Source organism: Leptopilina boulardi, unplaced genomic scaffold (assembly GCF_019393585.1).
Source record: "Leptopilina boulardi isolate dan_hultmark-lab unplaced genomic scaffold, ZJU_Lbou_2.1 LbouV2_384, whole genome shotgun sequence".
Taxonomy (NCBI): domain Eukaryota; kingdom Metazoa; phylum Arthropoda; class Insecta; order Hymenoptera; family Figitidae; genus Leptopilina; species Leptopilina boulardi.
Window position 1 is genome coordinate 869,431 of NW_026137956.1, and position 15,544 is coordinate 884,974.

The window sequence follows — 15,544 nt, forward strand, 5'->3', positions numbered from 1 at the left end:
CCATCTAAGTTAGAAACCTCTAACTTTTTTCTAACTTAAAATATCTTGCTTTAAAGTCCGCACCAAATTTCCACTCCTCGCACGTTAATCGTACCGACAATTTCCGACGATAGTGTATATAATACTTTTGATCGAAAAACAAAACCCGGTATACAACTTCCCACTCTTCCCTACTAAATAAAATTTTTTATGTCCCTGAAATGGCATTGTCAAATAATATTAAAACTATTTGTCGTTTCAGACATTTTTTTATACATATTTATCTTCTTTTAAACTAAAAAAATATTTAGTGGATAATGAAAATTTAATTGAGCGTTTTTGTAATTTATTTATATATATAGGTATATATATATATAAACATAATGTAGAATAATGATTTTCAATAAGATTGTATAAGGACCCTCTTGGTTTTTAGTGAAATAAAATAAATATTTGAACTCACTTGTTGAGAGCTGGCACTTCCCTCGATACTGTCACAATCGAAGGGTGGCTTCCTAGCACAAAGGGTTCGGCCCATCATCGAATAAGAGATGATGACAATGAAACCTGATGTTATACAATTAACAAAATTAATTGCTTGATTATAATTTAATTGATTTTATAATCACCTCTACGCATGTAAATTTATTATACTCACCTGGTATTGCATAAACCAGAACAAAACAAACAGCACCAAAAATATGGGCATGAATTCCAAATGGTTGAATTGGCTTAAAATCTTCTGAACATACATAAAATTGTTGTGGTTTCACTGATTGAGTGTCATTCTTATTGGCCCATTGACCAATGAGAGTGATATTATCCAAATCAGTTATTGGATTTTGTAGAGTTACCTTAAACAGAGAATTTTTAATTTACCATTATAATTATGAAAAATTAGTAAACAAAATTTTTTAAAATTATTTTATATCATATACAATTACAACCCCTATTATTTTCCAGTTTAATGATTAATTTTTTTAAAAGCTTGCAAGTATTAAAATTATTAAAATTTTTATCTTTATTTTGAGATTATGTTCGTTTCTTGGTCAGGGGAATTTGAAGTTATGTGAAAATCAATAGAATCATTTAAGAGTGAAGATTTTAATGCTACCATGGAACAAAAACTGAATTATTCTGTAAACATAAGGGATCATGCTTCAAATAATCTTGACAATGAACCAACCTTGTCGACTGACCTACTTCAGATCGTCTCTTATTTTCTTGTTCATATCCAACAAATATTTTTTTTTACATGCGTTGACTTTTGAAGATTAGTGTTTTTTATTTAATGATTTAAAATGTGTTGTGAATAATTAAAAATGAATTCAATAATCAATGAAGGCGAATATATTATATGGTAATATATATTTGTCTCACAGCCTACTAGCTCATTTATTTGGCGTAAATAAAATTTTTTATTTAAATCAAATAAATATTTATTAGGCTGTGAGACAAATATACCATTTTTCTGAGTGTACGACTGCAATATTGCAGAAATAATAGAAATATTTAAGTAATATTGACAATATTGCTGCAATTTTAGGTGCTGTGATAAGTTGAATTGAATTTTTTTACTTAATGTTTTTAAATCAACAAAAATTATCGTAAAATGCACTAATTACGGCGCGATTCGAGTCCGCCTTTGAAATAGAAAATTCGACATTTCTATTGTGTAAAGTCAATTTAAGACTTATTAAATTAAAAGGTCATGTTATTTAGCACTTACCCTAGAAATTTTTTTTAGCGATTTTTAAAAAGATTATTAAATTTTTCGTAAAATGATTGTTTTCTTTTTTTGTTCATAACAAATAAATTATTTTTCCAGGTTCTTGACTTGAAAATGAATTCAACAATCAATGAAGTTAGAGATGTGGCAAACATGCAAATTCATTTCATCAGAAAACAGAAAAAGTAAGTTGAACAGAATTTTTTAGGTTATATGTTTTTAAATCTATATAAGATATTTAATTTTGTGCGCAGATATTTTATAAAATTATGAATATTTTTTCTTCTTTTTTTTATGTAACTTGATCTAAAACTTTATGCTTTACATATGTGGCCGTCCATAAACTACATTACACGAAGAAAAATGAAAAAACGAATAAAGTAACTTTGACTACTTTAAAAGTAAAACCGAAATTGTCCGCAGTTTCTGCGTATTTCTGTTAATTTTTACTCTAGAAATAGTAAAATTGACTATTTCGGGAATAGTTTTTACTATTTCAGGAGTAAATTTTACTATTTCTGGAGTAAAAATTGACAGAAATGCGCAGAAACTGCAGACAGTTCTGGGTTTACTTTTAAAGTAGTATAGGGCTGCTCACGAGACTGAGACCAACATTACCGCTAACCGTAATTATTGAAGACATCATGTTTATGTAGGTACTTTAAATGACAAAATGGAAAGAACAAAAGTTGACGAAATTTTAATAAAAGCTTTCAAAGCAACTCGAAAGAAAATTGTCAAACGCTATCAAAAAACAAATTGGGTTTACTGTGCTGCTTTAGTTATAGATCCTCGGCACAAAGTAGAAACTTTCGCTTCTACAAAGTGGGGCAGAGAATTTGAAAGAAGTTTCAATTAAATTTTTTGAGGAAATTTATAAAAAATAATTATTGTAATATTATTTCTGAAAAAGTAACGAAATGGACGATGCACGAAATACAGAACAAAACAGTGAAAGTATTTTTGAATGCGAAACTATCAATCTAAATTCTATTTTGAATTCTATTTGGCACTATAAAGAGCAGATAAAAAACAAAACATTTTAGAATGGTGGAAAGGAAAAGACCAATAAATAAACATTTATATTATGTACATACAATGTTTTATTTTATCAGTGATTTTAAGGTTTAGACTAGACGAGACCATAATTATAAAAGCGAGACCGAGACGAGACTAAGCTTGACAATATCAAGACGAGACCAGTAAATTTTCATTTTTTCGAGACCGAGACAAAACTAACTAAAGTCTCATCTCGTCTCGTGCGCAACCCTATAAAGTAGCAAAAGTTTCTTTATTCGTTTTTCAATTTTTTTACGTGTACCAATTTTTCATTCCCTTTAGACCCTCCCCCCTAAAATACACTGTGCAACAGATTTTCATTTTTTTATTTTATTTCTGAGACAGCATAGGGTGATTCTTATAGGTTTTTCGACGCTGCACACGAATCCGTAATCAGAATTGCTCCATCACCCTAGGTTTTCGAGAAATTTGACCTTGAAAATTGAAAAAATGCCGTTTTTAGGGTACTTTTTGATTTTTTATTACGGTACCAAAATTTTTTCTGAGGTTTTCATGATATGCATATGAAAGCTGATATCCTCCTTAACATGTTCCAATTTTGATCTTTAAAAAATATCTTTTTTTGGATGAGTTATCCTCATTTGAAATTCGCGTTGCAACGTGAATCGGGATTACAGTGCAGGAGGCGTATAAAAAAATGGTCCAAAATTCAAATGTATTTTAAATGTTTTGAAACTTGTTACTTGGGGGTTTTCGGGGTCGCTGATTACGAATTCGAGGTCCGTTTTTGAAAATTCAAAATGGCGGATCTAATATGGCGGACGACTTTTTCTAAACTCGATCGAAATGGCCTGTAACTTGTTACTCGGGGGTTTTTGGGGTAGCTGATTATTTATTAGATCCGCCATTTTGAATTTTTAAAAACGGACCTCGAATTCGTAATCAGCGACCCCGAAAACCACCGAGTAACAAGTTACAGGCCATTTCGATCGAGTTTAGAAAAAGTCGTCCGCCATATTAGATCCGCCTTTTTGAATTTTTAAAAACGGACTTCGAATTCGTAATCAGCGATCCCTAGTCTTATATTCTTGATTGAATACTTTTTGGTACTTCGGGAAAATAAAATATTGAGTTGCGATAATAACATATTTACTTCTGCCAAATACTAAATTCTTAATTCAAGAACTATGCGTTAATCAAGTTAAAACAATTATTTACTTATATTAATATTCGCATTTTTTTTGACTCAAGACTATATTAGCGTTGAATTAAATAGAAAATATTTTCAAGAAAACAAAAGAAAGATTTCATTCAAGATTATATCACTATTTCAACTGAAAAAATAAATTATTTTATTTAAGATAATATAATATTATTTCTAGAAATTGAATGTTCTTGAAACAATATAAGTAATATGAAAATGCTTCAAGTATATTAAATACTTGGATTGATTAATGTTTAATTTAAACAATATATTTTTCAATCAAGTTAAAACAAGTATCTACTTCTATTAATCTTTCTATTTTCTTGGATCAAGACTATGAGTGTTAGATTAAGTAAAAAGTTGTTTTGAAGGAAACAACAAAACGATTTGACCCAAGAAAATAAAATACTCAACGAGAATCACTTGACATGAGAAAAATAATATTCTTGACTCAATACTTTTTCGGTTCTTGACGCAGGTAAAACAGTTCACTTGAAACAGTAAGATATATTTACTTGTATGAAACTCATATTTTCTTATTTTAAGAACATTGCTTAATGCTCAAAATTACTTGACTCAAGAAAATAAATTTCTTATAATAAGAAAATATCGTCTTGTTTCAAGTAAAGTACCTTAAGTAAATGCATTTACTTGATTCAATTAACTTTTGTTTTTCAGTGTAGCTTTGGAATTCGAACTTTAGATACCTAATACCTAATCGGTGACATAATTTTTAAGGGAAAGGGAAAGGGAAAGTTCACAAATGATATCACGCACTGAGGACGGAGGGGAGATCTTTGCTAAACGTGACACAATGTATTTTTTCTATAAGAAAATATAGTAAAATAGCGTGACGGGGGGTGGGTGGTAGGGGTTAACAATCTTTAAAAAGTGCGTGACATCATTTGTGAACGCTCCCTAATCTATAAATTTTAAAATTCAATTTAAGACGTGTAATGAAGAATTTTAATACCCAAGCAAAAATTTACAACCGGCGCAGTGTTGCACCAGTACTGGCAAAGTACTGACCGCCAATATTAAAGCAATACTGGCATATGTTTGGGATGATAATGTTTATCAGTATTGGTCATTAGTAATGGCTTAGTACTGGCGTTCAGTACTGGTTCAATACTGGAATTTAGCAGTAATTATGTATAATTTCTGTATTTAATTTCTAACCAACAAATACACAATTTTCAAACAAAGATACACAATTTTCACGTCTATGAAGTTGGCGTCGACGCTCAACATCGAAAATTATTTTTCACGGGACCAAAAATAACAAATCATTTTTAAAAAAGTTTTGGGTTCACATAATACCTTAAAAAGTATTTCTTAAGGCATTACATATTTGGACCGAAAATCTTTTTAAAAAAGTAATTTGACATTTTTGGTCCTGTGAAAAATAATTTTCGGCACTGACCGTCAACGCCAACTTCATGGAGGTCAATTTTGATAATTTTTCTGGATACTGGGATTCGGTATTGAATTAATACTGACCGAGTACTGGTTTGCCATTACTGTCTCAATAATAATGGCACAGTATTGGAAAATACTGGCATGCCGGTATTGGCTTGCAGTATTGGCACAGTACAGAATTTAATCCATATATCAGTACTGAACCAATACTGGTAAGCCAACTATCGGACAGCCAGTATTGGTGCATGATTACGCCTGTTGTCAATATCGGCGATTGACAGAAATTTTTGCTTGGCTAGTGTAGGTAACAATAATAATAATATAAAATAATTTTATATATATTATAATACAGAACAATTGCGTATACTCAAGTAAGTTTGATTGCCAAACTTGAAGTTAATAGAAAAAAAAAAAAAAAAAAATAGGAAGAACTAATTGCATGTTTATAATTCTTGAGACGAGTTAAATTTCGATCTTGTGTATATAGTTAAAATACTGTTTTTTCCCTCCAAGCAATCATAATTCCCGAAATAGATGTTTTTCGAGAAAAAAGTTAGCACCTAACTTAAATGTTTGTCTTATCTAGTTTAGTTGTGGAAAACTTTTTGCTTTCTTCTTATAAAAATGGTACGCACTTTCTTTTTTTGTTGGTAGTTTTGAGTTTTTATCTCTAGCAAAATAGCAAATGGTGAATAAGCAATGACCTACATAAATTCTATCAAAATATTTCGGTCTATTTTTGAAAAATTTACTTTTTATTAAAAAAAAAAAAAAATATTATGCAATGAAATATAATAGAGATAGTGCAGGTTTAAGAGTTAAAGAGATGCTTTCAGATAAAGAAAGCAAATTAAATATTCATAAAGTGTATTGTATAAGGAGGCATGATTAAAATTGATGCAGAATCAAGACATTAGAATTGATCCGCAGCTATAGAGAATAGTCACTAATTTTAAATTCAATTCTCTTATGTAAAGTGAACATTATTCTCCTTTGAAATTTGAATAATATGCGAATATCAAACGAAATACAATATTCTATATTTACAAATAGCATATGTATATACGGATATTTTATTCTATAAATTAAAAATTATATATACTTTTACAAAAATTTTATCTCTTTAAAATTTTAGACTTTCAAAAATATATAAGTTTTCGTACTAGAATTGTAGTGTAAACAAATTTTTTTTTTTTTTTGGGCAATAATGTTTAAAGTTTGGTAGAATTAGATGTTTAAATTGCAATTGCAATAAATATGAGATAAAAAATGGAGTATCGAAAAATTTCATCAAGATAGAGTGCTTGGATAGATCTCGATAGTCCAATAAATGCCGTATAGAGAACTATTTCAGAGGTTCGAAATGAAAATTGAACGTGACACGTTTTCTCAGCATTTTGTAAAACATATGTATTACTTTTTGTATCGATATGTCTGTACAAAATTACATCCAATTTTCTTTTCTTTTTTTTTTGGATCATTTCTAATCCGACAATAGTGTGCAAGGGGGAAATAATTTATATATATATATATATACTAGGGGGGCTTCGCCCCCCTGCGCGCTTCGCGCGCCAACCCCCTATTTTTTATTTTTCATTGGTTTTGTAGATGTTTGAGTTAATGTTTAAATAATTTCTGGAATTTAAAACTATTATTAATATTTTATTATTTATTTCTTCAAATGTTATTTACGATTTTTATTAACAATAATTTTTATTATTTTTAATTTTTAAAACAAAATTTATCTAATTTTTTAAATTTTCCAGCTAAAATTTGACCTACATTTAAGGTTATGTTCGTTTTTTGGTAATTTTCCTTCAAAGTTTGACCTACATTTTGAAGTTATGTTTGTTTCTTTGTCTTTTTGCACCAAATTTTCGCCTAAATTTTGAGGTTATGTTTGTTTCTTGGTCGTTTCCCGACAAAATAACTTAACCTTAAAATTTATATCAATTTCGGCGGAAAATCCACCTCTCCTTCAACGTAAGGAAGGAGGGGGGGCTTGCGTCTATATTCACAGTCTTGAAACGAACATAACCTTTAAATTCAGGTCATTTTTGGCAGGAAATCTACCTCCACTTGCTATATTTAGAGGCTTGAAACGAACATAACTTCAAAATTTAGGTGATTTTTGGTGGGAAATACGGAGAGAGGGTAAGGGAGGGAGGAGGACTTGCGGCCCTATTCAGAGTCTTGTAACGAACGTAACCTTAAAATTTAGGTCATTTTTTGCGCGGAAGGGGGAGGAGAGGGGGGGACTTGCAGCTATATTCAGATGGGTCATTCCATATCAAATGTAACCAAATATTGTACTATCCATGTAAAAAACATGGGTTGGCTCACCCTTACCTAACCTTGTCAAAAACATGTGTTGGGTACACTTGACACGGAATGACCCATCCTTGTCAACATTTCTGAAATAGCGGCGGCGGCGAAATCTTTTTATAATATGGGTCATTCTACATGAAGTGTAACCAACCCATGTTTTTGATATGGTTAGTAGTTTTTGACGGAGGAGGGGAAATGAGAGGAGGGAGGGGGGACTTGGGCTATATTTAGAGCCTCGAAACGAACATAACCTCAAAATTTAGGTCATTTCTGGCGGGGAGGGGAAAGGAGGGGGGATATCCCCCCTCCTAGGTCAAAATTTGCTGAAACAGCGGCGGCGGCGGCGAAATCTTTTTATAATATAGAAAGATATATATATATATACTCGGAGAGAAATTTCTACGAATATTCACCGTGCTGCCACCTGAAAGTAAGTGGAAAGTGAATTCTGGCAATTTTTACTATGATGCCTCTACAATCTTTAATGGGGCGCATGATTATTCTATAAAAATCATTAGTTAGAATTTTCATTTTCAACAATTTTATTATAGATATTATTATTTTTCAGACGAATTTTCATTTTTTGAATTAACGTTTGTCAAAATTTATTTTTTTAAAGAATTTTTAGGCAACGAATTTTCATTTTTAAAGGGCAGAATTTCTTTTTGTCCGAAATTGCAAATGACAGAATAAATAAATCAACAGAAGGATTTTCGGAAAATCGTGATTGATGGAATTTAAAAATCGCGCCGAAATCTTTCTATTTGATGTTGTTTGTTCGGCAATTTGCAATTTCGGACAAACAAAAATTCGGCGTTTTAAGGATTCTAATAAAAATTCGGTGCCTAACAATTCTGTTTAATTAAAAATTCTTTATAAAAGAAATTCTGACTAATGTTAATTAGAAAAATAAAAATTTATCTAAAAAATAATTATATCTAATAAAATTCTTTAAAATAAAAATTTTAACTAATAATTTTTATAGGATAATCATGCGTACCTTTTGTAATGCAAAATTGTAGAGGCAGCACAGTAAAAATTAACAGAATTCAGTTTGCACTTATTTTCAGATGGCAGCACAGTAAATATTCTTAGAAATTTCTCTCCGTGTAAAGAAATTTAATTCGATTTAAAAAGTAAACTTATTTTTATGGAATCGCACATATTATTTGAATAAATAAATTTACATTTCAAAATCCTGCAAAGAAGCTTAATAATTCACATAATCAACTAACCAATCAAAATATTAAACAAAATCTCAATGTTAATATCACAAAAAGTTCTTCGTTTAATCCTTTTGTGACGCTTTCTGAATTTTTTTTTTTTTTAATTTGCTTAAATGTTTAATGTACCGTCCAAAGGGAAATTTGCAGTTGCACTTTAAGGGAATAAAGGTTGAAAAAAAGTAATGTATGCAAAAGCGATTTAGATTAGTATGCTCAGCGTTAGGGGTTTTAACTCACTTTTAGAAGTTCTTTTACTCTCTTTCTCTCTCTCTCTCTCTAATTTAAAAAAAAGAGAGACAACGCATCGAGAAAACGTGCGTGACAGACACGATGTGGATGCTCGCTTTTTATAAAACGTGCCAAGAATGTTAAAATGACAAATAAATCGACAAAAAAAAAAAAAAATATGTGTTAATCATCATCCTGTCACTTTACTATATATGTATATACCCTTTAAGTAACGTGATCATTAATAATTCTATAAAAATTTCTAGACTATAAAATTTTCGATACATTAATAAAGGTAACATAATCTTAAAAATTGATTTTTAATGTATTGTATAGTAATTTAAGTCCATTGTTCACTAGTACCGTCAACTGGGGTAATTATACCCAGAAAACGCTATTTTTTTCAATTAACTCGTCATTAAAATATTCAGAATTAAAAAATTTCTTTTAACTATTCCGTGATGTTGTAGATATTCATTTAAAGAGTTCTTATATATTTGGCATTAAAAAAAAAAATATTTTTTGCCGCAGTTATACAGAAACTTATGGTTGTGGTATAATAGCCCCACTCATGTGGTTGGGGCTATTATACCCACCAAAGTATCTTATAATTAGGTACCTTTCTAACTTGTTATATATAGTGTATGTAATAAATATTATTATTATTATTATTATTAGTGCTACTTACAGCCATTAATATTGGAGCAAAGACAATTAAAGAGATGGCCCATAAGACAACAATAATTATTATTGTACTTTTTTTATTGAGTATCCTTCGAAACGCAATTGGACTTCTGATTGCTAAGTACCTGTCAATACTCATAGCAGTGATAGTAAAAACTGAAGCAGCCACTGCAACACCTGAAAAATAATGAATATTCATTTTTATTAAAAAAAAAAAAAAAAACAAAACAATATATAATATAGGGTCAGCCGGGGTAAATGCGAACGCTTTTAGTAAGTTTCAACAATAACATAAGTTTTTTTCTTTTAAAAGACAATACTTCCGGTATTCTGGTGCATGAAGTTGTTACTTTACTTCCATAGAACAATTTTATGGGGTAGCAAAAATTTTTGATAAATTACAATCGCAGGAAACTTAGCGTTCGTATTTACCTCGATAATTTGCAACTTTTCTAAAATACCGGGGTAAATACGAACGCCACTGTATTTCAGAAAAATCTTAGGGAAAATAAATTTAAAGTATTGCAATTGTTAAACTTATATAAAAACTCAAAAAAAATACGATAATAAACCTATTATGTAATAATGCATCATATATAAATACAAAAATCAAACAGGTTAAAAATTAAAATGCATTACACAATTAAAACCTTCAATAACTTTATCAAATCATAACGGATTTTTGTAAAACTTGCTACAGAAAGTATTTTGGAGTGATTGAATGTAAATACAAAAATAAAAGTCAAATTTTTTTAATTCAATATGGCGGATTCAATATGGCGGACTTTCCTAAAACTTATTTTTAAAAATGATCAAATTTGCTCACTCCAAATTCGTAATCAACGACCCTGAAACCCCCCGTGTAACAATGTTCGAGCGAATCCAATGAATTTTTTAATTCTCGTCCGCCATATTGGATCCGCCATTTTTAATTTTGAAAAACTGACTTCAAATTGGTAATCAGCGACCCCAAAAACCCTAGAATACCAAATTTTATTAAGATCCTGAAAAACTTTTTTCAACAAACCATTTGGCAAAAAAAGTGGAACACTCCTTCGAAAGAACAGAGATTAAGTTTCTGCTTATTAATTACTAACGAGGATACATATAGAAAGAAAAACTTTTTTTTATGTACTTTTATAATGTTAAAATAATAGTGTAATCAAATAAAAACAATTTTTGATATCAGAAAAAATTATTGAAAATACCGTTCGGATTTACCCCGGTTTTCCAATTTTCTAGGGTAAATACGAACGGTCTGATATTATTAATAAAATTTTACAGAAGGCAAAAATGAAAAATAGTTTCTGTTCTAGTATTCATAACAAATAATTATAAATAATAAAACGAATTTTTAGCTTCTTTTTCTTGAAATACGAGACAAAATACTGAAAGAGTGTCATCTTTGATTTTCAATCTTTTTTGCAATACTCGTTATCTTTGTTTATGCTGTTGCTAATTAACAAACTAAAAATGGGATAATACTTAGAATCTCTTGAAGAGGATCTGAGGTAAAAATTCTCATGACTAACTTATTTTTTTAAAATTTTAATTAAGCTGAAATAATTAGCGTTCGAATTTACCCCGTCTGACCCTAAATTAACAATACCATGTGAATAACAATACACGTTTATAATTATAAAAAATTAATTATAAAAATTGAAAACAATATATTCTACTATACTTCAAAGTAAGAGTTAAAAGGGAGAAATTTTAATATACTCATATTTATGATTCACTGATTCGACAAAAGGTATTATAAGATCAAAGAAAGACTGAGTTATTGAAGCTGAAGAAAAACAAATACTTTTAATTAACATTTTTATTTTTATTTGAAGATCATTTTCTTGCTTGTTAAAAGCAGATTTTCCACTTATAAAGAGATGACATAGGCAATGAAAGAATTTTTGAAGTGAAATAATTGAATTATTGACCTTTTTAATTTAACATCATGATATTAATTTTGAAAATTAGAATTATTTTGACTATAAAAGTTGAAAAAAAAAATTTTTTAAATAATTTTCCATAGACTTCGACCATTTTTAAAATATTTCTGTAGATTTTTGGTACCAAATTGTAAAATGTCATTTTCATAATGATTTAAAAGTTATTTAATTTACATAAAAATAATGCAAGTCAAATTGGGGTTAGCGCCGCGAACTTATAATTTCTATGGAAAATTGATTAAAAATTTTTTTTCAACTTTTATAGTAAAAATAATTTCAATCTTCAAAATTAATATCATGATGTTAAACGACATTAAATTTACCACAAAATTCACAACTATTTTCCTTTTTTTAATGAATTTTTTAATAAAATTGTAATATTTAAAAGGAATATTGAAAAATAAATTAAGATTGAGGTTGTCCGCTTCACGTAGAATGCCCCACATAATTTTTTATTAATAATTTCACAGTGGACACTATTGCTCATAAGACGACCTGAAAATGTCTTTTTGTGGACGTTCTTTGGACTTTGGCAAAAAACGTCATTAATACGTCTTAGATACGTTCTATAAAGGTCCATTTTTAGGTTAGGATGTCATAATTATTTCTCTCAACATCAAAGCATCAAAAATTAAAATTCTTTTGAAATAATGTTAAAATATGAGTAAATCGGTAAAGGAAAATTATATAAAACATACTAGAGTATAATTCTATCTGTTTTTTTTTCTAATTTAGGTATAATTAGACAATCATTTTTTTCGCCTTGAAATTTTTTTTTTAATCCTACTACATGCAAATTAAAGTAAAAAGGACGAATTTTTTAAATTCAGTTTTTAATTAATTAAAATCAAAAATTATTTATAAATAATTAAAATAATTACTAATACAAAGGAAAATCTTAAATACAACACGAAAAAATAAAAGAGCATTAGTAAATTACAAAAAAATAAACTATTATACAATATGCTGAAGTACGCAACGTTTATAATAAACGATTTTTAAAGACATAATTTTTTGCCTGAAAAATATTTCTTGTAGTTTTTATTAATCAACAAATTATAAAAAAATATTTTTTTAGATAAACAATTTTATAATTTTCCGTGTTAAATAAAGATTGATTTTTAATCGCATCGTAACTTATTATACTGATATACGCACATTAGGAAAAAAAATTTGCTCAGCACATTTATTATTAATTTTTGTACAAATTAACTATAAATATTTTTATGACTAATTAGAATTTTTTTTTTAAAAGAAATAGCATTTTTTTATTTGCGGATTATAAGAAATAATTTAATTAAAACGAATTATTTCATTTCTCTTAAAGCTATTTCTACCGTGTAATTTTTTCTCTGACTTTTTCTGTGCAACATCACGTCGCGCCAGTTACGTCATGCACGCATTCCTTTTTTTTCATATATAGGTATCATATTTTCTCTTGTCGTAAAATTTTTGAAACTTAATTTTCTTAATTAAGATTTATAGTAGTTTAAAAAAAATACCTAAATGAGTTTTTATTTTCATCGAAAATTCCATTACAAATACCACTAAGGGAATAACACAATATGGGTACACGCATATATAGTCAATTAGAAAGCACATTTTTCTATTTTATGTATAAAAGTTTTCAACTTTTAGTGAAATTTATTGGCAAATAAAAGTCACAAAATAAATATTGTTGATAACCGTCTTTAAGAATCAAACTAAATATCATTGTTGTGTTATAAAAAAATTAATTGATAATATATAGTTGATGACGATTTTTAAGTAATCTGAGGCGCATGATTATCCCATAAAAATTATTAGTTAGAATTTTTATTTTAAAAAAATTTATTTATAATTTTTTTCAGACGAATTTTTGAATTAGTACTCGGCAGAATTTCCTTTTAAACGAATTTTTACTTAACATAATTCTTATATACTAGAGGGGCTACGACCCCCTGCGCGCTTCGCGCGCCAACCCCCCTGTTTTAATCATTTTTTTTTAATTTTCCATTGATCTTATTTTTCCAAATGAACCACCTATTTCAAAGAATTATTATTACAAATTCATTGAAATCTGAATAAATATTATTAAAATTAAAATTATTAAATTAATTAAATTAATAATAAATAAATAATTAAATTAATTAAAATCGACATAAAGAAATTATTTTTAAAAATAATTTCAATGAAATTGCCTAAAAACCAATAAATTATTAAAAAGTCTTGAAACGAACATAACCTTTAAATTCAAGTCATTTTTGGCGGGAACTCCACCTCCACTTGCGGCTATATTGAAAGTCTTGAAATTTACATAACCTTAAAATTTATGTCATTTTTGGCGGGAAATACAGAGAGAGATGAGGGAAGGGAGAAGGACTTACTGCTTTATTAGGGTCTTAAAACACACATAACCTCAAAATTTAGGTCATTTTTGGCGGAGGAGGGGAAATGAGAGGAGGGAGGGGGGACTTGCGGCTATATTCAGAGCCTTGAAACGAACATAACCTCAAAATTTAGGTCATTTCTGGCGGGGGAGGGGAGGGGACTTGCGGCTATATTCAGAGTCTTGAAACGAACATAACCTTAAAATTTAGGCCATTTTGGCGGAGGAGGGGAAATGAGAGGAGGGAGGGGGGACTTGCGGCTATATTCAGAGACTTGAAACGAACATAACCTCAAAATTTAGGAGGGGGACTCCCCCCTCCTAGGTCAAGAATTCTTGAAACAGCGGGCGGCGGCGATATCTTTTTGTAATATAGGAAGATATATCGTCACCTTAATCGGCAAACCTGGTTACTCCATTTCATGCAACTTTACAGAAGAGCAAAAACACTGTTTATAAACAATAAATAGTGTATTTAGGCAAATGTATCAATTTCATTAGATATTAAAAGACTCCTTTTGCATATTTATATATGAAAATCTTAATCTTTACTCTTTTTACAACTGCTTATTCTTTTAATTTTAGGAGTTACGAGGTAAATACTTTATTACTTAGAAATTATAATTTATTTGCTATTCTCAATATATAGTTACTTTATACTAATGACATAACCTCAAAACTAAAATTCTTAAATTTTAAAGGAAAGTTAAAAACTTTTTATCTTTATGAAATTAGTGAATTAAAAGAATAAAAACTTTACTCAAATTATATAAACAATTATTTATTTAAATTAATTTTATTTTAATTATATACCCATATGGCACAATGAACATTTCTACTTCGTATGTAAATGTTAGTCATGACTCATGATCATATAAATTTTAAATAAAGATTTATAATTTTCAACATTTAAGACATTATAACAGTTTGTTATTTTTTTGCTAACATCAGTTTCTTCAATTTTAAAAGTTTTCCGTCATCTTGAAAAATTATAGATGGAGTTACGAGATTTGCTATTAAAACTTTTTCGCAGTAGAGTTATGAGGTTTGCTGGGTAGAATTTTTAAACTATATATTTATTTCTTAGAAGTCGTACAATTTAAAATGCATATTTGTTTATGTGTAAAGAATCGAATAATACAAAAAAGTAAATTTTGTCCAAAATTGGAGTTACGAGGTTTTTCAGATTAAGGTGACGATATAGAATTTCTATTGTACAAAATTCTTAAAACATCGAATTTTTATTTGTCCGGAATTCTAAATGACCGAATATACACTGAACGGAAATATTTTGGCGCTATTTTTAAAATTAGCCAATCAGAAATAGTCAAAGATATCGTGATTGGTGAATTTTAAAAATCGCGCCAAATTATTTCTGTCGATTGTTTGTTCGGTCATTTGTTATTTCGGACA

At 28.7% G+C, this 15,544-nt stretch overlaps 1 protein-coding gene across 2 annotated transcripts in view; it reads right to left on the minus strand.

The window, feature by feature from the left end:
- Positions 1–15,544, minus strand: part of LOC127288312 (RYamide receptor-like) — a 130,138-nt gene that overhangs the window by 55,158 nt on the left and 59,436 nt on the right. For both annotated transcript variants that reach the window (XM_051315706.1, XM_051315705.1), the window contains exons 4-6: positions 9,822–9,994; positions 638–833; positions 443–546 (exon numbers count right to left, since the gene is read on the minus strand). In XM_051315706.1, coding sequence (XP_051171663.1) covers positions 443–546; positions 638–833; positions 9,822–9,994 — 473 coding nt within the window. The remainder of the gene's footprint in view (positions 1–442; positions 547–637; positions 834–9,821; positions 9,995–15,544) is intronic.